The following is a 24,461-nucleotide window of genomic DNA, read 5'->3' as shown; positions in this document are numbered from 1 at the left end:
CACCAGGTATTAGATACTGACTATAACACTGACTACCAGGTATTAGATACTGACTATAACACTGACCACCAGGTATGAGATACTGACTATAACACTGACCACCAGGTATTAGATACTGACTATAACACTGACCACCAGGTATTAGATACTGACTATAACACTGACTACCAGGTATTAGATACTGACTATAACACTGACCACCAGGTATGAGATACTGACTATAACACTGACCACCAGGTATTAGATACTGACTATAACACTGACCACTGGTATAAACAATTATTTGGAAGTTATTACACTACTATTATTACTACCCCCCGTTGGTTTTGCCCTTTTTTATTCCACGCACTCACCAGCTGGTTAGACACATCCCCATGGTCTTTTCTGGTCATCCCCTCCCCAATAGCAGATTTCATGAGACGGGACAAAGATGGCAGCACGTTGATCGGAGGGTAGATCTGAAAATTATTAGAAAATGTTACAAGTATAAAAAATATAAACCCGGAAATGCAGTTATAGGGGTACTCCGGCAGAAAACATTTTGGTTTTTAAATCAACTGGTGCCAGAAAGTTAAACAGATGTGTAAATCTTTACCCTTCCAGTACTTTTTAGCAGCTGTAAGCTACAGAGGAAATTTTTTTCTTTTTGAATTTCTTTTTTGTCTTGTCCACAGTGCTCTCTGCTGACACCTGATGATCTTATCAGGTACTGTCCCCATAGCAAACCTATGCTGCTCTGGACAGTTACTGACACAGACAGAGGTGTCAGTAGAGAGCACTGTGGATAAGACAAAAATAGAAATTAAAAAAGAAAAAAAATTCCTCTGTAGCATACAGCTGCTAAAAAGTACTGGAAGGATAAAGATTTTTTAATAGAAGCAATTTACAAATTTGTTTAACTTTCTGGCACCAGTTAAAAAAAAAAAAAAAGTTTTCCTCTGGAGTACCCCTTTAAGGGGAATAAGTATACGACTTTACACACCACCATATTGTTCATTTACTAGAAGGAGAAGAGGAATTCTCATACTTTTCATCCATGTAAATTTCCTATTACACCACTGAATGTCACACAATGGAGATTGGAAGATATGTTAAAGGGGTATTCCAGGAAAAAACTTTTTTATATATATATCAACTGGCTCCAGAAAGTTAAACAGATTTGTAAATGACTTCTATTAAAAAATCTTAATCCTTTCAGTACTTATGAGCTTCTGAAGTTGAGTTGTTCTTTTCTGTCTAAGTGCTCTCTGATGACACGTGTCTCGGGAACCGCCCAGTTTAGAAGAGGTTTGCTATGGGGATTTTCTTCTAAACTGGGCGTTTCCCGAGACAGGTGTCATCAGAGAGCACTTAGACAGACAAGAACAACCTTAACTTCAGAAGCTCATAAGTACTAAAAGGATTAAGATTTTTTAATAGAAATAATTTACAAATCTGTTTAACTTTCTGGAGCCAGTTGATATATATATATATATATATATATATATATATATATATATATATATAAAAAGTTTTTTCCTGGAATACCCCTTTAATACAGATACCGGTTTGTATTGCAATATGGCTCTATAGATAACGTGATGTGCAGGGACGTGCACAGGTTGACTACAAAGGGGGCTTGAGCCCCTGCCCTTTTGATGTTACTCTTAAAAGCGCCCTGGACACTGTGCCGGGGAGTCTGGCATCATTATGTGGACATTTATATAAAAAATTATGGGAAGTGCCCTTTTTCTTCAGTTCAGCTCCTGCCCCCCCCCCCCCAAAAAAAAATGTCTGTGCCCGTCCCTGAGTCCGAAATGCTTGCGGCCAGGACTGCTAGGGAGACCCCTAGTGGAGGAGTTTTTAAAGTAAAAAAAAAAAAAACATGAAAGGTGTGAACATTTTTAAATATAAGCAATTGAAAAGTTGTTCAGTAGGGCTTTATCTTTAAAGGGGTACTCCGGCCCCAAGACATCTTATCCCCTATCCAAAGCATAGTGGATAAGATGTCTGATCGCGGGGGACCCCCGTAGTATAGCACGAAGCACCCACCTGTAAGTACTGCCGGAAGCGCTGGAGGCTCTGTCTTATGCCTCCCGACCACGGGGACGGAGTATGGTGACGTCACGCTCCACCCCCGTGTGACGTCACGCCCCGCCCCCTCAATGCAAGTCTATGGGAGGGGGCGTGACGGACGTCACGCCCCCTCCCATAGACTTGCATTGAGGGGGCGGGGCGTGACGTCACGATATTCCGTCCCCGTGGTCAGGAGGCAAAAGACTAAGAGCCTCCAGCGCTTCTGGCAGTACTTACAGGTGGGTGCTGCATGTTAGATTGCGGGGGTCCCCAGCGGCGGGAACCCCGCGATCATACATCTTATCCCCTATCCTTTGGATAGGCGATAAGATGTCTTGGGGCCGGAGTTCCCCTTTAATACATAAAAAGTTTGTTTTGTGCCAAGTACGCTTTAAGGAACAAAAGTCAAAGTTGTAAATGAAGAGAAGAGACTGACCTGTCTGTTGTGTAGTTGTCTGTCCACATAGATCTGTCCTTCTGTAATAAAGCCGGTCAAGTCAGGGATGGGGTGAGTGATATCTGGAAGACGAAAGGAAGAATCATGTCATCAGATCTATACCCCATAAACTTCACATCCAAATAAGAAGAAGAAGCGGCACTCCGGATAGGCATGTAGTGATGGGTGAATAAACCACAGCTTTTTATGCCTATCCGGAGTGCCGCTTCTTCTTATTTGGATGTCAAGTGGTCAACATGATATAAAGACTTAAAGGGGTACTCCGCCCCTAAATATCTTATTCCCTATCCAGCGGTGGGACCCCCGCGATCTCCTCTGCGGCACCCCAGTCATCTGTTGCGCGGAGAGAACTTTGCTCCGAGCCAGATGACTGTCAATGCTGCGCCAGAGGCTCGTGACATCACTGCCATGCTCCTTCGTGCCATCACTGCCATGCCCCCTCAATGCAAGTCTATGGGAGGGGGCGTGGTGGTAGCCACGCCCCCTCCCATAAACTTGCATTGAGGGGCATGGCTGTGACGTCATGATGGGACGTGGCTGTGATATCACAAGCCTCCGGCGCGGCACCCAACGTTCTAAACGAACGCTGGGTGCAGCAGGGAGATGGCGGTGGTCCCCCGCGATCAGACATCTTATCCCTTATCCTTTGGATAGAGGAAAAGATGTCTAGGGGCGGAGTACCCCTTTAAGTTCACATCCAAGGGGTGCACACCATGCCTGTACATCAAAGTTCCCCAACTTGTGGCTCTCCAGTTTTAAAACGTCTCTTATCGCTCTAGTGGGTACTCAATAGGTGCAGTACAGTGTATGATCAGAGGCTTGGGAATACTTTGATGTATTTTATTGGAGTAGGGGCTACCTGGCTTAGAAACATTAAGAAACACTTCTATAGAGGGTCCTGAGATTCTCTACTGTGATGTCCCAGTACGGGATATAGTCCTGTACAGTACTTAGACCCTGTGCCCTAGGGGCTCTCCTGCAGCATCTCCCCCTTAGTGTTATATGTATTATGTATAAAGGACCTTTGAGTTAATCACAATACTGTTGTCACATGTTCAAGTCACATGTTTTGTTACCCAGAGAGCACCAGCTAACCAGGTGACCTACAGCTTGACCTATGGGCTCCTTGCACAGCCCCCCTTTATAAGGAAGGGAGGAGCTGCAATCTGCCTCTTTTGCTCTTGTGATTCATTCTCTGCTGAGGTCAAGTCCAGTCCAGACGTCTCAGAACCAGTGTCCAGCACATCTGGAGGCCTCAAGCCTAAATTACAGCCACATGTCAGTCAGTCAAGTCATCCATATCTACTGTCACTACCTACAGTCAAGTCATCCATGTCTGCTGTCACTACCTACAGTCAAGTCAAGTCTATTATAGTCAGTGTGGCTGTGCTAAATTCTGTCAAAGTCAATGCAAGTCCCAGCAAGCTGCGAGGTACCCTGTGTTACTGGTCACCTCTATGGGATCCTGGCCTAGCTGTAAAGACTGCACCATCTTTCTACCTCAGTAAAGCTACCGATAACCCTGACCTGGCCTTGGACTCTTATTTGCCCTGTCTAACTAGGACTAGCGGTCCTACCTTCGGGTGGTTACATTGGCAAACCACGCCCTGGTGTCAGGAACATTTAGGGGTTAATACCCTTTGCCCAGGGCTGCAACATCTGCCCCATACACCTCATATTGCACCCCCGTAGTTCACCACACTACCAGAGCAAATGGGGCATCCAGCTATAGAGTCTCTTAATAAGAACCAAAACTTGGCCCCACCACAAGAGCTAGAAAGATGACTGCCAATCCCTTGACCTGAGGGTCCCAATGTGAGGGAGTAAAAGCATGAAACAGGACAACGTTTCGGTAAAAGATGCTTTCCACCTCATGGATGCCCACCATCATTAGGCATTGTGAGGATTGGTATCTGGGTTATAGATCCACTTCTGCCCTCCACTCGGCCGGCTCGCTCATAGATAGTGGCCAAGTCTGTGTACATGTATCCAGGGAAACCTCGTCGACCAGGTACCTCCTCTCGAGCTGCCGAGACCTGCGTAAAAAAAGAATGAAAAATAGCTGAAAAAACTAATTGGGATTGTTTGGTATAAACCATATCCAGATGGAACTGACCTGCTAACCAGACCAGGGGGTCATGAGCTTTAGGTTAAATGGGCACTGTCATGAACCTTTTTTTCTTGATATGTTGTAATACTTATGTACTACAACATATCTCTAATATACATCCATTATTTATTTAAATTTTTTATTAAAATATTGTATTTTATATTTGAAAACCGGCCACTAGGGGTCTCCCTCCTAGTGGCCGGCTACAGCCTGCCGTGACGTCACGACTGAATTCAGACGGATGCCGGCCGGGCAATCGGTCCAAATTCAGTCAGCCTGCGCTCGCTCCCTGCCTGTCTATCTGTGAATGCCTGGGCTGAGCTCATTGGCTGCCCACCCCCGGCATGTACAGTCTGGAGGCAGCATGGCACTGAATCTCAGTGCTGCGCTGATGCTCCAGGACTGTACATGTCCTGTACGGGTAAGTGATGTCTTATTTCACTTACCCGTACTTAATTTCGGTCCCGGGTCTTGGCGTTGAGCACGGCAGGTGGGCGATGCTCCTATACTCCTCCTCCCTGGATAACACTACACTGCTAAACAGGGAGGTGGAGACCCCAGAGCAGCCTTCCGTGCCATTGCGCACTCCTGATGGGAGCGCAGCATAGATGATTTAAGGGCAGAAGTCGGTCCCCCCAGCAGGCATCAATGACTTTGCGCCTGCTGGGGAAGTCTGCCTGGTAAGTGAGCACACTACCAGGTAGACAAAAATATATTTCTAAGGGGGTAAAAACATTTTTAAAGGCAAGGATGGGGTTAGGGACAGATGGGCAATAGGCAGGGACAGAAACATTATTTTGTTACATGTGGGAGCTACTCTTTAATATTTTATAGGCGGGGGGCTATCCCAAAAATATTAATTTTGACTGAATTTCAAGTAGTTTTTTTTAGTCAAGGTTCTCCTTTGTGGTTGGTACATACTGAAACAATCCCAATCTACAAACTAGTGGGACTAGTGACATCACTTTGCCTGACCATGGTGTCACTTTGTGTGAGAAGCTCAACCAGTGGACCATCTGAGCATTCAAAGCTTATAGTAGAATGGAAACTATTCCACTGTCAGCCTCAGACCGAAATTGAAGGGGATGGGGTAATCTGGGACTAGTGACATCACTTTGCCTGACAGTGATGTCATTGTATATATAAAAAGCTCAGCCAGTTGACCAATATCTAAAGTTTAGGCTATTGCTTCCTTTCCACTAATGGCAACAAACTCACATCTTTGCGAGGTTTAAAGGGGGGGGGGGGGGGGGTAATGTGGAACTCCCAACAGTGTTGTATGTGAGAAACTTAATCAATTGACCTATTAAGCATCAATAGCTTATACTATAGTAAAGTGCAATCCAGTCCACTGATGGCCTCAGACCCACATGTTCAAGAGGTTTAAAGGTTACCTTTCATCAAAAAAACTTTTAATATATTATAGATTAATGTGTGCAGAATAACCTTCCAATAGCATGTTATTAAAAAATATGCCTCTTTCTTTTTAATTTCCTCTTTGAAAAAATGACCACTAGGGGTCTCCCTACCAGTCCTGGCCACAAGCCTTTTTATTTATTTATTTATTTATTTATTTATTTTTTATAGATTTCAGACTCATGCTGGAGTCCTAAATCTCAGACTGCAGCCGGGACACAGACAAGCTCAGCACTGCTCCCCGCTAGGGAGCAATGCTGAGCTTGTCTGTGTCCCGGCTGCGACTTGAATGTTGTGGTGCCTTCATCAACTTGAATTTTATGGTCCCTTTTTTTTTTATTATTATTATTTTTTTTTATCCCTGCAACCTTGCAAATTATTTCTATGCATTCTGGATGTATCACACTTCTGTAGGGCTGAAGGATGGCGGACATTACCTCTCGTAGAGCTTCAGCGTAGGAGCTCATATCTGTAAGAATGACCAGGACATGCTTCTCACACTGGTAGGCCAGGTACTCGGCTTCTGTGAGGGCCAAGCGAGGCGTGATGATCCTCTCAATGCTGCAGAACAACCATATCAGTGGGTACAGTCATTTACCTGCAAACTACCGAGGTCTGTGTACTGCACAGTGGGTTTATCTGAGCCCACCCAATGACCACTATCTGCTGGATTCTGTGTATCTAAGCCTATCATGGATGATACTGTCTACTAAATTAAAATATATGACCCTATCATGTGCAATACTGTCTCCTGAATTAGTGTATTTAAGCCTATCATGTGAAGGTGTCTATCATCCTTATCATGAGTGATACTATCTACTAAGGTGTATATAAGCCCTATCATGTGTGGTACTATCTACTAAGGTGTATATAAGCCCTATCATGTGTGATACTATCTACTGAGAAGGTGTATATAAGCCCTATCATGTGTGATACTATCTACTGAGAAGGTATCTATAAGCCCTATCATGTGTGATACTATCTACTAAGAAGGTGTATATAAGCCCTATCATGTGTGATACTATTTAGTAGAAGGTGTATATAAGCCCTATCATGTGTGATACTATCTACTAAGGTGTATATAAGCCCTATCATGTGTGATACTATTTAGTAGAAGGTGTATATAAGCCCTATCATGTGTGATACTATCTACTAAGAAGGTGTATATAAGCCCTATCATGTGTGATACTATCTACTAAGAAGGTGTATATAAGCCCTATCATGTGTGATACTATCTACTAAGAAGGTGTATATAAGCCCTATCATGTGTGATACTATCTACTAAGAAGGTGTATATAAGCCCTATCATGTGTGATACTATCTACTAAGAAGGTGTCTATAAGCTCTATCATGTGTGATGCTATCTACTAAGAAGGTGTATATAAGCCCTATCATGTGTGATACTATCTACTAAGAAGGTGTATATAAGCCCTATCATGTGTGATACTATTTAGTAGAAGGTGTATATAAGCCCTATCATGTGTGATACTATCTACTAAGGTGTATATAAGCCCTATCATGTGTGATACTATTTAGTAGAAGGTGTATATAAGCCCTATCATGTGTGATACTATCTACTAAGAAGGTGTATATAAGCCCTATCATGTGTGATACTATCTACTAAGAAGGTGTATATAAGCCCTATCATGTGTGATACTATCTACTAAGAAGGTGTATATAAGCCCTATCATGTGTGATACTATCTACTAAGAAGGTGTATATAAGCCCTATCATGTGTGATACTATCTACTAAGAAGGTGTCTATAAGCTCTATCATGTGTGATGCTATCTACTAAGAAGGTGTATATAAGCCCTATCATGTGTGATACTATCTAGTAGAAGGTATATATAAGCTCTATCATGTGTGATACTATCTACTAAGGTGTATATAAGCCCTATCATGTGTGATACTATCTAGTAGAAGGTGTATATAAGCCCTATCATGTGTGATACTATCTACTAAGGTGTATATAAGCCCTATCATGTGTGATACTATCTAGTAGAAGTAGAAGGTGTATATAAGCCCTATCATGTGTGATATAACAGCTTTATATTCCTCATCATGACATGCAATGAGGTATCACTGTAAAATGGTTCCCTGGGTACTTGAAAATCGAGATATGACTTTTAAAACGGGGGTAATGGACTGTAAACGGGGGTATCCCGATTTTTGAAAAAAATGAATATCCTGAAGGGCCAGGAATAAATAGAAAAACAAATCTATACTAACCTTACCTGCTGTCCTCTTTCTGCACCCAGTGTTTGTAGCAGGACTTGGCGGATCATCCAATCACTGGCCACAGCAGTGTCCCATCTTAGCCTATGATTGTTGAGCCAGCAGGTCCTGCAGCAAGCACTCATCTTGTGAGCGTGAAGCAGAAAGAAGAGTGGGAGCTGCGGGAGACCCGGGATATGTAAGTATACAGTTTTTTTTTCTATTTTTCCAAGCCCCGCATGATATTCATTTTTTCATAATGCCGGATAATATTCGTGGCCTATCCACAGTATAAACCATCAATATCAACATGAGGCTGTGCACGGTACTGCAGCTTACCACAGCTCAGTCCCATTGAAGTGAATCAAGTCTGAGCTGCAATACCCGACACAGACCACAACAAAATGTATGGTGCTGTATCTGGTCATAAAAAAGCTGCATGTGTATAAGAGGAGAGGGAGAGATAGCTATTGGCCAACTGAGCGTTCGACCAGCAGTGACCATATGTGTATGACCATCTTAGGGGGCCAGCCTATCCTGGCACAGAAAACAGGGCAGTATATGAAGTACTATACTGTAACCAGAGAGGGGCACTATTAGGGTGGGTTCACACCACGATTTTGCACTACGGTTTCAGCATACGGTTTCATAAAAAAAAATAACGTATGCAACCGTACAGAAAACCGTGCCCATGAGACTTCCCATTCAAATCTGTATGCACCATAATGTATACGGTTGTCTACGTTTTTCAAACATACGGTTTTTTACTTTTTTTTTTTTCCGAACAGAAAACCGAGGTCTACCACGGTTTTTGGTCCTGGTTGAAAAACCGTATTAGGCTGCATTCACATCTCCTTTTTGCAATATGGGTCTCGGATCCCGTTTTCTGTACAAAAAACGTTTGTCTCCAAACCGGACTGAAACGTATGCAACCGTATATGCCGTCCTCATGTTTTTAAACCATATACCGGTTTGAAAATGGATGTCCGTTTGCATACGTTTTAATACGTTTTCCTTTGGATACGGTTTTATGTATGTCAACATTTTAAATAAAGTTCTTCTTTTTTTATTGAATTTCCCCCCCCCCCCCCCAAAAAAAAGGAAAGACAGTATAAAATAACCGTATACAGGTTGGATAAGGTTTTTGACCGGGACACAAGACCGTAGTAGACTACGGTTTGGTGTACCGTTAAAATCCATAAACCCGTAAATGATGTGAAAACGTACACAACCTGATGCTACGGTTGGCATACGGTTCACAATGAAATGTCTATATATACGGTTTACAATGAAATGTCTATATATACGGTTTACAATGAAATGTCTATATGTACGGTTTACAATGAAATGTCTATATATACGGTTTATAATGAAATGTCTATATATACGGTTTACAATAAAATGTCTATATATACGGTTTACAATGAAATGTCTATATATACGGTTTACAATGAAATGTCTATATATACGGTTTATAATGAAATGTCTATATATACGGTTTACAATGAAATGTCTATATATACGGTTTACAATGAAATGTCTATATATACGGTTTACAATTAAATGTCTATATATACGGTTTACAATGAAATGTCTATATATACGGTTAACAATGAAATGTCTATATATACGGTTTACAATGAAATGTCTATATATACGGTTTACAATTAAATGTCTATATATACGGTTTTGCAATGCGGCCCTAAAACCGTATATATGTTTTTTTTTTTAACATGGAAGTCAATGGGAACTGTACAGAACTGTACGGTTTTTGGCTTTTTACAGTTTTCTTTTCTTGGAATTTCAATCAAACAAGTGAAACTTTATTCATAATGGAGGGAAAAGTTAAAAACGTATACGTTTTTTTCTTAAAAAAACGGATGCAACCGGACATCATTTTTCAAACCGTATACAGATAAAACTTTGTACACAGGTTTTGATACAGTTTAGTCAGGTTTTGAGGAAACCATTTTTTATTAAATCAAAAAACTGATACGGGAACTGTATTGCAAAAACGTGGTGTGAACCCAGCCTTAGACTGTTGTGCATTTCCATAATACAGCCCCTGCCGATTAGCTGTTCACTACTGCCACCTATAGACAGCTGGATGGTACATCTAATTACATGCATTACCCAGTGACATCGTAGAGGGTGGTACTTTATCATGGTACTTACGTTGGATCGTTGGCTAAGTTCAAGAACAGGCACACATTATCCATGGATCCATTCTCCTCAAAGTCAGACTTGAAGAACCTGGCGGTCTCCATATTCACCTATCGGGGGGGGGGGGGCAGATGTTCAGAGCGGTCACCCAGTCATACTTACACATTACACATGGCGATGGGAGGACTCTATCCATCCAAAGAGAGAAATATGGCACTCTCCAATTTCCAAAGTAGGTTTCCAAACCGTCTTGGCCAAAATAGAAGACAACTTGGCTCTCGAGGTAGATGCCCATAAAGGTGACTTTTTATAAGCCATCTTGTATTTACAAGCTGACGTTTCGGTCCTATACTGGGACCTTCCTCAGAGATAGAGGTAGTAGGAATAGAAGAACGGCTTATAGCCGGGAATCAGGTGCTATGAAGCGCAGTCACAGACCGCTATAAGCCATTCTTCTATTCCTCCTACCTCTATCTCTGAGGAAGGTCCCAGTATAGGACCGAAACGTCAGCTTGTAAATTTAAGATTGCTAATAAAAATTCCCCTTCATGGGCATCTACCTCGAGAGCCAAGTTGTCTTCTATTTCGGACTCTATCCATCATGATGCACAATACTTTGTCACTTACACCCATCGCGGCAAACACAATGGCGAAGTTGTCATCATGGTAGTCCATGACGTCTTTGGATTTCTTCACGAGGCCGGCCTGTCTGCAAATCTGAGCTGCAATCTATGGGGGGGAAAAAAAGTAAGAAAACAAGTGACACCTGGGGTCCCATAACACTGAATTATAAGGTGCTGAGACATTTAGGGACCAAGAACAATGACACACTTACATAGCGACAAAGTCACCTGGGGTAGAGGATAATGACACTTGGGGTACAGGAAAATAACACTGACACTTGGGGTACAGGATAATGACACTTGGGGTACAGGATAATGACACTTGGGGTACAGGATAATAACACTTGGGGTACAGGATAATAACACTTGGGGTACAGGATAATGACACTTGGGGTACAGGATAATGACACTTAGGGTACAGGAAAATAACACTGACACTTGGGGTACAGGATAATAACACTTGGGGTACAGGATGATGACACTTGGGGTACAAGATAATGACACTTGGGGTACAGGACAATGACACTTGGGGTACAGGATAATGACAACGACACTTAGGGTACAGGATAATGACACTTGGGGTACAGGATAATGACACTGACACTTGGGGTACAGGATAATGACACTTGGGGTACAGGATAATGACACTTGGGGTACAGGATAATGACACTTGGGGTACAGGATAATGACACTTGGAGTACAGGATAATGACACTTGGGGTACAGGATAATGACACTTGGGGTACAGGATAATGACACTTGGGGTACAGGATAATGACACTTGGAGTACAGGATAATGACACTTGGAGTACAGGATAATGACACTGACACTTGGGGTAGAGGATAATGACACTTCCCCCCTTTTCTTGGCTTCTCTCACCTCATTGTGGGGTAGACGGCTGCAGAGAAGATGGGGATCTTCTGTCCTCGGGCGATACTATTCATGACATCAATGGGGGAGATCCCAGTCTGTATCATCTCCTCCGGGTATGTTCTCCCATAAGGGTTAATGGGCTGACCTAGGAAGGGATTGTCCTGTTATCATCTCTGCTCCGCAGTCAGGTAAGAACATACGGGCCCTGGGGGGCCCCTTATCAGAGTGTAGGGATTGTGTTCTCACCATTGATGTCTAAGAAATCTTCAGCCATGACAGCAGGACCATTGTCTATAGGTTTCCCCGAACCATTGAAAACCCGTCCTATAGAAATAAGAGAGAATACCGCAGGGTAGAGTGAGGCGTCTGCTATAGATATACAGGGTCTGCTTCATTATCAACTATTTCATGTCTATCTATCTATCTATCTCATATCTATCTATCTCATATCTATCTATATATCTATCTATCTCATATCTATCTATCTCATGTCTATCTATCTATCTCATATCTATCTATCTATCTATCTCATATCTATCTATCTCATATCTATCTATCTATATCATATCTATCTATCTATCTCATATCTATCTATCTCATATCTATCTATATCATATCTATCTATCTATCTCATATCTATCTATCTCATATCTATCTATCTCACATCTATCTCATATCTATCTATCTATCTCATATCTATCTCATATCTATCTCATATCTATCTATCTATCTATCTCATATCTATCTATCTATCTATCTATCTCATATCTATCTATCTATCTATCTCATATCTATCTATCTCATATCTATCTATCTATCTCATATCTATCTCATATCTATCTATCTCATATCTATCTATCTATCTATCTATCTATCTATCTATCTATCTCATATCTATCTATCTATCTATCTATCTATCTCATATCTATCTATCTATCTATCTATCTATCTCATATCTATCTATCTCATATCTATCTATCTATCTCATATCTATCTCATATCTATCTATCTCATATCTATCTATCTATCTATCTATCTCATATCTATCTATCTATCTATTTCATATCTATCTATCTATCTATCTATCTATCTATCTCATATCTATCTATCTATCTCATATCTATCTATCTATCTATCTATCTATCTCATATCTATCTATCTATCTATATCATATCTATCTATCTATCTATCTATCTATCTCATATCTATCTATCTATCTCCTCTCTATTCCTGTATTCCATGTATCCGCACAGATCAGTATACAGAGCCCCCCCCCTCCTGTGTCCCTTACATTAGTGTGTATGACATGTGGGGCCCCTAGTGGTGACTGCTCTCTGCTCTGGGGCCGGGGGCCCATTTCCCCCCTCCCCCCACCCCCCCCCCGCCCCCCTGTCACTGCTCATAACCTTCACGTCCCTTTCACATAGGAGACCTATGGAGCATGAAAGGTCAGTAACCTTCTGCACCACTGCAGCCTCTTATGTCACCTGAGCCCCTGATGTAATACAAAGATAAACACCTGTACTAAAAGGGCCCCAGTTGAGGCGCCCCCTACAGGCAGCTTAGAGTCCGGCTTACACCGAACCCCTTGGAGCTAATGTAACTTTATATTCATGAATACGCCGGTCTTACGTCATTTTTATTTAAAGGCACAGCCAAGACCCTGAGGACCACTCAAGACGCAGTACTCTTCGAGGCCAGCAGATGGCGCTGCATGCACCATGTAACAGCTATTCAAAATGTAAAACCTCTAAAATAAGAGAGACCATCTGCACATGGGCATCCACATAGTATATCTGGCAACAGAAAATATTTGAGCTATGCAATCCAGCTTTCCCAGAGTCCGGAAGTGCCAAATCGGTCATCACATAGCGCCACCTAGTGGCTAAAATAACATGAGACTGCAAGGGATTAGAAAATTTTGTGGTGGCCCAGTATGGGAATTGTTACCCAGTACCTGGCGTCACGAATACAAGGGATTAATGCCATCTGCCCCTAGGGTAATTCCATCTGCCCTGCATTACACCCCATACCACAATATAAGTAAAAAAAAAAAGTTTGGGAGCAGGATGAAGAAAGCTCAATAGCCTCATTGAATGACGGGTGAAAGCAGCGCAGAGTGTTTCAGGATGATCCCCAGATGGCGGTGTAATCTAATGTTAAATCTCTGATTTCCTCCAACATAAGTCCAGAACTTTCTGTAGGTTTCTACACATAGAAATCAGTGGTCTTCAAACTGTGGACCTCCAGGAGTTGCGGCACTACAACTTCCAGCATGCCCGAACAGCCGTTGGCTGTTCGGGCTTGCTGGGAGTTGTAGTGCAGCAACAGCCGGGGGTCCACAGTTTGGAGACTGCTGTTCTAGATATATATATATATATATATATATATATATATATATATATATATATCAAGTATATTCATGTACATAGGAGCAGTATTATAGTAGTTATATTCTTGTATATAGGAGCAGTATTATAGTAGTTATACTCTTGTATATAGGAGCAGTATTATAGTAGTTATATTCTTGTATATAGGAGCAGTATTATAGTAGTTATATTCTTGTATATAGGAGAAGTATTATAGTAGTTATATTCTTGTATATAGGAGCAGTATTATAGTAGTTATATTCTTGTATATAGGAGCAGTATTATAGTAGTTATATTCTTGTATATAGGAGAAGTATTATAGTAGTTATATTCTTGTACATAGGAGCAGTAGTATAGTAGTTATATTCTTGTATATAGGAACAGTATTATAGTAGTTATATTCTTGTACATAGGAGCAGTATTATAGTAGATATATTCTTGTACATAGGAGCAGTATTATAGTAGATATATTCTTGTATATAGGAGCAGTATTATAGTAGATATATTCTTGTATATAGGAGCAGTATTATAGTAGTTATATTCTTGTATACAGGGAGCAGTATTATAGTAGTTATATTCTTGTATATAGGAGCAGTATTATAGTAGATATATTCTTGTATATAGGAGCAGTATTATAGTAGTTATATTCTTGTATACAGGGAGCAGTATTATAGTAGTTATATTCTTGTATATAGGAGCAGTATTATAGTAGTAATATTCTTGTATATAGGAGCAGTATTATAGTAGTTATATTCTTGTATACAGGGAGCAGTATTATAGTAGTTATATTCTTGTATATAGGAGCAGTATTATAGTAGTTATATTCTTGTATATAGGAGCAGTATTATAGTAGTTATATTCTTGTATACAGGGAGCAGTATTATAAAAGTTATATTCTTGTATATAGGAGCAATATTATAGTAGTTATATTCTTGTATACAGGGAGCAGTATTATAGTAGTTATATTCTTGTATATAGTTGCAGTATTATAGTAGTTATATTCTTGTATATAGGAGCAGTATTATAGTAGTTATATTCTTGTATATAGGAGCAGTATTATAGTAGTTATATTCTTGTATACAGGGAGCAGTATTATAGTAGTTATATTCTTGTATATAGGAGGGAGTATTATAGTAGTTATATTCTTGTATATAGGATCAGTATTATAGTAGTTATATTCTTGTATATAGGAGGGAGTATTATAGTAGTTATATTCTTATATATAGGATCAGTATTATAGTAGTTATATTCGTGTATATAGGAGGGAGTATTATAGTAGTTATATTCTTGTATATAGGATCAGTATTATAGTAGTTATATTCTTGTACATAGGAGCAGTATTATAGTAGTTATATTCTTGTATATTGGAGCAGTATTATAGTAGTTATATTCTTGTATACAGGGAGCAGTATTATAGTAGTTATATTCTTGTATATAGGAGCAGTATTATAGTAGTTATATTCTTGTATATAGGAGCAGTATTATAGTAGTTATATTCTTGTATACAGGGAGCAGTATTATAGTAGTTATATTCTTGTATATAGGAGCAGTATTATAGTAGTTATATTCTTGTATATAGGAGCAGTATTATAGTAGTTATATTCTTGTATACAGGGAGCAGTATTATAGTAGTTATATTCTTGTATATAGGAGCAATATTATAGTAGTTATATTCTTGTATACAGGGAGCAGTATTATAGTAGTTATATTCTTGTATATAGTAGCAGTATTATAGTAGTTATATTCTTGTATATAGGAGCAGTATTATAGTAGTTATATTCTTGTATACAGGGAGCAGTATTATAGTAGTTATATTCTTGTATATAGGAGGGAGTATTATAGTAGTTATATTCTTGTATATAGGATCAGTATTATAGTAGTTATATTCTTGTATATAGGAGGGAGTATTATAGTAGTTATATTCTTGTATATAGGATCAGTATTATAGTAGTTATATTCTTGTATATAGGAGGGAGTATTATAGTAGTTATATTCTTGTATATAGGATCAGTATTATAGTAGTTATATTCTTGTACATAGGAGCAGTATTATTGTAGGTATATTCTTGTATATAGGAGCAGTATTATAGTAGTTATATTCTTGTATACAGGGAGCAGTATTATAGTAGTTATATTCTTGTATATAGGACACAGTATTATAGTAGTTATATTCTTGTATATAGGAGCAGTATTATAGTAGTTATATTCTTGTATATAGGAGCAGTATTATAGTAGTTATATTCTTGTATATAGGAGGCAGTATTATAGTAGTTATATTCTTGTACATAGGAGCAGTATTATAGTAGTTATATTCTTGTATATAGGAGCAGTATTATAGTAGTTATATTCTTGTATATAGGAGCAGTATTATAGTAGTTATATTCTTGTATATAGGAGCAGTATTATAGTAGTTATATTCTTGTATATAGGAGCAGTAGTATAGTAGTTATATTCTTGTATATAGGAGCAGTATTATAGTAGTTATATTCTTGTATATAGGAGCAGTATTATAGTAGTTATATTTTTGCATATAGGAGCAGTATTATAGTAGTTATATTCTTGTATATAGGAGCAGTATTATAGTAGTTATATTTTTGCATATAGGAGCAGTATTATAGTAGTTATATTCTTGTACAAGCAAGGTGGAGTCATGTTTTGGGCCAGAATCATGGGAAGAGAGCTGGTCAGCCCCTTTAGGGTCCCGAAAGGTATAAAGATGACCTCTGCAAAGTATGTGGAGTTTCTGACTGACCACTTTCTTCCCTGGTGCAGGAAGAAGAACTATGCTTTCCGTAATAAAATCATCTTCATGCATGACACTGCACCATATCATGGTACAAAGAATACCTCTGCATCAATGGCTGCTATGGGGATAAAAGGAGAGAAAGTTATGGTGTGGCCTCCATCCTCCCTGAACTCAATCCTATTGAGAACCTTTGGAGCATCCTCAAGCAAAAGATCTATGAGGGTGGGAGGCAGTTTACATCCAAACAGCAGCTCTGGGAGGCTATTCTGACATCTTGCAAACAAATTCAAGCAGAAACTGTCCAAAAACTCACAAGTTCAATGAATGTAAGACTTGTGAAGCTGCTATCAAATAAGGGGTCCTATGTTAAAATGTAATGTGACTTGTTAAAATGTTGTTAAAAGTTTGAGTGAAATCGCTTTTGATTTCCGTAAATGCTGCAAACACAACAATTTTCAGTTCTTAACAACATATAAAGTGTTTTCAAACTTACTGTGTGTAATAATTTGGAACAGTGCATTGTAAGTTTTATGGGGGAGATTTATCAAAACCTGTGTAGAGGAAGAGTGGTGGAGTTGCCCATAGCAACCAATCAGCTTTCATTTTTCAGAGGCCCTTTTAAAAATGAAAGAAGAAATTTTCTTTACACAGGTTTTGATGAATCTCCCCCTTTATGTTTAAAAAAATACTGTTATCATTCGGAGGTTTGTTCAATAAAATTTGAATTGTACTCTTAATAGTGGATAACAATCATGGGCAGCGCTCCGGCCTTTTATCCCAGCTCTGCAACCCTGGGCCTCTCTCCCAGCTTCTGCAACCCCGGGACTCGCGGTGCGGTACATACCTCCACAAGTGTCCCACTCTGGCTGGCCAGTCTGGCTGTGAGCGCTCCCCTTCCTTTCGTTCTGGCGACTCCTGGTCATCTTCTTACCCCACTCGTCCCCGTCCTCTCTCCTCATTTACATCGACGGCATGCGTGTCCCCCCTCCTCAAGGTGCGTGCGCGCCTGCGTTGCTACATTTAAAGGGCCAGTACGCCCTTAATTGGTCTGCTGCTGGGCAGACCTTATTTAAGTACGGCAACTCCCTATTACGGTGCCGGATCTTCGTGCTTTGTGCCGAGAGAAAGTGTTTTCCAGTGTGTGCCTATTATTGTTCCTGACCTCCTACTTGTGACCTGACCTTTGCCCCTTTGCCGCCACCCTCCTGACCTTTTGCCTGTGACCCGACTACGCTACTTGCTGCCTGCCCTTCTGACCTGTGCGTCGTCCTGACTATGAATTATTCTTCATGCCAAGTTTTACATCTGGCAACCTGTGTGGACGGATCGTGCCAGAGGTAGCAACCTGGGTGCCGCCTGCCGCAGCAATACCATAGCGCTTTGCGGTGGGCTCTGGTGAAAACCAGCGGCACCTTAGACTCCGCTCCCTGGTACGGTTCAGACATAGTTCACACAGGTCAGCGGACCCACTACCTTCCACTTACAATAACATGAGAATTATGCTGACTGTTATGTACATAAATTATTTAGGTAAATGAGAAAAATATAATTTGCACAATAGTGTATTTCCACGTCATCCACTTGTTTTGGCTACTTAACCCCTTAAGGACTCAGGGTTTTTCCGTTTTTGCACTTTCGTTTTTTCCTACTCACCTTTTAAAAATCATAACCCTTTAAATTTTCCACCTAAAAATCCATATTATGGCTTATATTTTGCGTCGCCAATTCTACTTTGCAGTGACATTAGTCATTTTACCCAAAAATGCACAGCGAAACGGAGAAAAAAATCATTGTGCGACAAAATCGAAGAAAAAACGCCATTTTGTAACTTTTGGGGGCTTCCGTTTCTACGCAGTGCATATTTCGGTAAAAATTACACCTTATCATTATTCTGTAGGTCCATACGGTTAAAATGATATCCTACTTATATAGGTTTGATTTTGTCGCACTTATACTTGTATAAAATTTATACGTTTAAAAATGTCATCTTCTGACCCCTATAACTCTTTTATTTTTCCACGTACAGGGCGGTATGAGGACTCCTTTTTTGCGCCGTGATCTGAAATTTTTATCGGTATGATTTTTGTTTTGATCGGACTTTTTGATCACTTTTTATTCATTTTTTAATGGTATAAAAAGTGACCAAAATACGCTTTTTTGGACTTTGGAATTGCGCGTACGCCATTGACCGTGCGGTTTAATTAATGATATATTTTTATAGTTCGGACATTTACGCACGCGGCCATACCACATAAGTTTATTTTTATTTTTTTTTACACTGCTTTATTTTTTTTATGGGAAAAGGTGGGTGATTCAAACTTTTATTAGGGAAGGGGTTAAATGACCTTTATTAACACTTTTTTTTAATTTTTTTTTGCAGTGTTATAGGTCCCATAGGGACCTATAACACTGCACACACTGATCATTGTTATCCCATAGGGACCTATAACACTGCACACACTGATCTCTCATCCTGATCACTGGCATGTATTAACACGCCTGTGATCAGTGTTATCGGCGCTTGACTGCTCCTGCCTGGATCTCAGGCACGGAGCAGTCATTCGTCGATCGGACACCGAGGAGGCAGGTAAGGTCCCTCCCGGTGTCCGGTCAGCTGTTCGGGACGCCGCGATTTCACCGCGGCGGTCCCGAACAGCCTGACTGAGCAGCCGGGTCACTTTAACTTTCACTTTAGAAGCGGCTGTCAGCTTTGACCGCCGCTTCTAAAGGGTTAATACCGCACATCGCCGCGATCGGTGGTTGATGAGCGCCGGGACCGACGCGATATGATGCGTGATCTCGGCGCGATCCCGCTTCATATCGCGGGAGCCGGCGCAGGACGTAAATATACATCCTGCGTCGTTAAGGGGTTAAATGGATACTCTGGTAGAAAATTAAAATCAGGTCAACTGGTGTGAGAAAATTAAACAGATTTGTAAATAACTTTTATATAAAAATCTTAATCCTTCCAGTACTTATCATTTACTGTATGCTCCAGAGGAAGTTCTGTAGCTCTTTCCAGTCTGACCACAGTGCTCTCTGCTGACACCTCAGTCCATGTCAGGAACTGTCCAGAGTAGAAGCAAATCCCCTTAGAAAAACCTCTCCTTTTCTGGACAGTTCCGGACACGGACAGAGGTGTCAGCAGAGAGCTCTGTGGTCAGACTGGAAAGAACAACTCAACTTCCTCTGGAGCATACAGCAGCTGATAAGTACTGGAAGGCTAAAGATTTTTATAGAAGTCATTTACAAATCTGTACGACTTTCTGCCACCAGTTGATTTGAAAATCTTTGTTTTCCACCAGTGTACCCCTTTACGCTCTATTTATTTATAGCCGCTCCTCATTTTGATTCCAAAAAACAAATCCTGGCTTTTTAAAGTCGAAAAAAAAGTAAAAATACATCAAACATAAATAAATAAGTAAAATAAATAAATAAAGGAATAATAATAATTAAAAAAATAAAAAAAAAACACAAATGACAGTTTTAGAAGGAATTTGTCGAAATTGAGATTATGGTTATTTTTTCGAAGACAAATTCAGGCGAAGAAGCGTAATGTTAGGACGTCAACGCATAGATTTGTGGCTTCTTTGACTACTCTCTGGAACCAGAAGGGTTAAGCGTCCCCGTCAGGACCGGTTAAAGAAGCCCTTTTTTTTTCAGCTCCCCCTACCAGTTCCATCTGGGAATCCAGCTTGTCATTGAGGAGCGCTATGAATGGCCGCTCGGCCTCGCCAGGGACCTTCGCTTCTGGTTTTCACGCAGCTCAGGAATAAAAATAAAAAAGGAGAAAATTTTGGCGCTCATTAAGCCTGAAGGTCTGGAAATCCGCGACCTAATTAACAGCCTCCCACCGGCCCATAATTCACTTTACTTAAAGACGCTATTAGTGGCGGACAAAGGGATCTATAAATGGGAAATGAATGACTTATTTTTTTTTTCTTTTTTATTTGTTACAATGTTTTCGGCAAATGTTGTAAAACTAATTAAGATTTCTTTTTTTTTTTCCATTTTGGGGAGGGGGGGGGTAGGGGGGCAATGCTTGGATGGTTAGAGAGTGTTAAAGAGTGGAGGTGGAGTATACCCTATGTGGTAATTATTCTTCACGATGCTGCGGTGACCAGTGCAGAGTCAATACATTGGAGGACAATGGTTAGAATCAGTGTCTTACCTACCACAGAGAGTCTGGGGACCGAATATGTTGAGGCGGGGGGTGGGCTCAATGCGAGACAACTCCTAATCTAAAAGCTAAGACTGGAAATTTAAAGGGGTATTCCAGGTAAAAACATATTATCCCCTGCGAACTCCCTGCATTCTGTGCGGGAGCTTCGTCTCCAGTTTCGGAAATCTCCAGGTTTCCCGGGACTGGGGATGTGACGTCACGCCACGCCCCCTCTATTCATGTCTATGGGAGGGGGCGTGACGTTGTCACGCCCCCTCCCATAGACATGAATGGAGGGGGCATGGCGTGTCGTCACGTCCCCAGTCCCGGAAACCCAGAGGTTTCCGAAAGTGGAGACGCAGCTCCGGCAGGTTTCCTCGGGGTCAGGTTTCAATGCTTCAGCAGGGGAGGATCAATGGAGTAGTTATAGGAAGTACAAATACATGCCCCCTCCCATAGATATGAATGGAGGGGGCATGGCGCGTCGTCACGTCCCCAGTCCCGGAAACCCAGAGGTTTCCGAAAGTGGAGACGCAGCTCCGGCAGGTTTCCTCGGGGTCAGGTTTCAATGCTTCAGCAGGGGAGGATCAATGGAGTAGTTATAGGAAGTACAAGTACATGCCCCCTCCCATAGATATGAATGGAGGGGGCATGGTTTGTCATCACGTCCCCAGTCCCGGAAACCCAGAGGTTTCTGAAACTGGAGACGCAGCTCCGGCAGGTTTCCTCGGGATCAGGTTTCAATGCTTCAGCAGGGGAGGATCAATGGAGTAGTTATAGGAAGTACATGGACTTTAATATAAGGGGTCCTAATGCCCCATTACAACAGATACATGTAAAGATTTAGGCCAAGTCCTTGGGGAAACATTTTTAACTAGGACCAGAAAGTCCAAACTTTGCCTTTGAGAATGTTAGCAAGAAGTAGGACATATTGGAGGTAAGGTCAGATTGATAAAGTGAGAAGGTCACCACCTATGAGGTAAGGGACTAGAGATAAGATGTGTGATACTTTATGAAATAATGTTTACATAGGATGTGCACCTTGATTCCCTGGGGTACTAAGATTGATGGGTGGAAATGCTCAGTGGCACCATCATGCCTTATCACGGGCACCAGCAGAAGTGTACGCCCACGAAGAACCTAAAGCAGATGTGGGGGTCTGTGTTGGATCTTGAGCCCCCGATGGTTTCAGAAGGGGCATTGAAAAGGCAAAAAGGAGGGATTTGGTGGCAAGTACCGTATTTTTCGCCGTATAAGACGCACTTTTTCTTCCCCAAAACTGGGGAGAAAAAGTCGGTTCGTCTTATACGGCGAATACACCCCTATTGCGGCGGTCCCTGCGGCCATCAACGGCCGGGACCCGCGGCTAATACAGGACATCACCGATCGCGGTGATGCCCTGTATTAACCCTTCAGACGCGGTGATCAAAGCTGACCACCGCGTCTAAAGGGAAAGTGACACTAACCCGACTGTTCAGTCGGGCTGTTCGGGATTTTCGCGATTTCACCGCGGTGGTCCCGAACAGCCCGACTGAATAGCCGGGTTAGTGCTTACAGGACACCGGGAGGGACCTTACCTGCCTCCTCGGTGTCTTCTCCGTTCAGGGATCCCCTTATGGCCGGCGCTCTCCTTCCTCGTCATCACGTCGTCGCGTACGTGTGTCGGCGTGCGTAATGACGTGATGGCGGCGACGGAGAGCGAGGATACCCGGCCGGCAGCAGAGACGTCCGGAGCGACGGGGACACAGCGACAGCGATGGAGCGACATCCAGGGCAGCGGTGACGGGTCCGGAGCGTCGGGGACACGTGAGTATTACCTCCTATGCAGTGGTCTTCAACCTGCGGACCTCCAGATGTTGCAAAACTACAACTCCCAGCATGCCCGGACAGCCAACGGCTGTCCGGGCATGCTGGGAGTTGTAGTTTTGCAACATCTGGAGGTCCGCATGTTGAAGACCACTATTGGGTTCAAAATCTTTCTTTTTTTAGATTTTGCACCTATAAATTGGGTGCGTCTTATACGCCGGTGCGTCCTATAGGACGAAAAATACGGTAGGACTTTGGTGATAAACCACATTTGGTGCTTGAAAGACCTGTAGTTGGTAGATGAGATTGTTAGATCTGAGCCTGTCCATCGGTCGGGGTCAGTGAGCCGGAGGCCAGACTGGATTGTAAAAGGGGTACTCCCATGTCCCGTGGATAACTTTTTTTTTTTTTTTTTTTTTAAATCAACTGGTGCCAGAAAGATAAACAGATTTGTAAATTACTTCTATTAAAAAATCTTAATCCTCCACTTATTAGCTGCTCAATACTACAGAGGAAATTATTTTCTTTTTGGAACACAGAGCTCTCTGCTGACATCACAAGCACAGTGCTCTCTGCTGACATCTCTGTCCATTTTAAGAACTGTCTAGAGTAGGAGAAAATCCCCATAGCAAACATATGCTGCTCTGGTCAGTTCCTAAAATGGACAGAAATGTCAGCAGAGAGCACTGTGGTCATGATGTCAGCAGAGAGCTCTGTGTTCCAAAAAGAGAATAATTTCCTCTGTAGTATTCAGCAGCTAATAAGTACTGGAAGGATTAGGATTGTTTAATAGAAGTAATTTACAAATCTGTTTAACTTTCTGGCACGAGTTGATTTAAAAAAAAAAAAAAGTTTTCCATTGGAGTACCCCTTTAAACGGGATTTGATCCTGATATGGACAGATGTGTCAGCAGAGAGCACTGAAAAGAAATCCAAAAATAAAAGAACTTCCTCTGTAGTGTACAGCAGCTGATAAATACAGAGGAAATTATTTTCTTTTTGGAACACAGAGCTCTCTGCTGACATCATGAGCACAGTGCTCTCTGCTGACATCTCTGTCCATTTTATGAACTGTGCAGAGTAGGAGAAAATCCCCATAGCAAACATATGCTGTTCTGGGCAGTTCCTAACATGGACAGAGTTGTCAGCAGAGAGCACTGTGGTCATTATGTCAGCAGAGAGCACTGTGTTCCAAAAAGAAAATCATTTCCTATGTAGTATTCAGCAGCTAATAAGTATTGGAAGGATTAAGATTTTTTTTAATAGAAGCAATTTACAAATCTGTAACTTTCTGGCACCAGTTGATTTAAAAAAAAAAAAAAGAAAAAAAAAAGTTGTCAGCAGAGAGCACCGAAAAGAAATCCAAAAATATAAGAACTTCCTCTGTAGTGTACAGCAGCTGATAAATACCGGAAGGATTAACATTTTTTTTAAATAGAAGTACTTTTCTATATTTTCAAAAAAAAT

General features: G+C 41.2%; 1 protein-coding gene across 1 annotated transcript in view; it reads right to left on the bottom strand.

Moving 5' to 3' along the window:
• Positions 1 to 353: 353 nt before the first annotated feature.
• The window catches only part of ATP6V1B1 (ATPase H+ transporting V1 subunit B1), a gene marked incomplete at its 3' end in the record, with an annotated part of 125,234 nt that continues 101,126 nt past the window's right edge, over positions 354 to 24,461 (bottom strand). Inside the window, 9 exon segments of the mRNA XM_056552912.1 lie at positions 354 to 458; positions 2,492 to 2,574; positions 4,398 to 4,548; positions 6,476 to 6,599; positions 10,429 to 10,526; positions 11,044 to 11,145; positions 11,919 to 11,935; positions 11,938 to 12,057; positions 12,159 to 12,236. Coding sequence (XP_056408887.1) covers positions 354 to 458; positions 2,492 to 2,574; positions 4,398 to 4,548; positions 6,476 to 6,599; positions 10,429 to 10,526; positions 11,044 to 11,145; positions 11,919 to 11,935; positions 11,938 to 12,057; positions 12,159 to 12,236 — 878 coding nt within the window.

This window comes from Hyla sarda, chromosome 1, assembly GCF_029499605.1.
Source record: "Hyla sarda isolate aHylSar1 chromosome 1, aHylSar1.hap1, whole genome shotgun sequence".
In the NCBI taxonomy this organism is placed as follows: domain Eukaryota; kingdom Metazoa; phylum Chordata; class Amphibia; order Anura; family Hylidae; genus Hyla; species Hyla sarda.
This window is presented reverse-complemented; position numbering and strand designations above follow the sequence as displayed.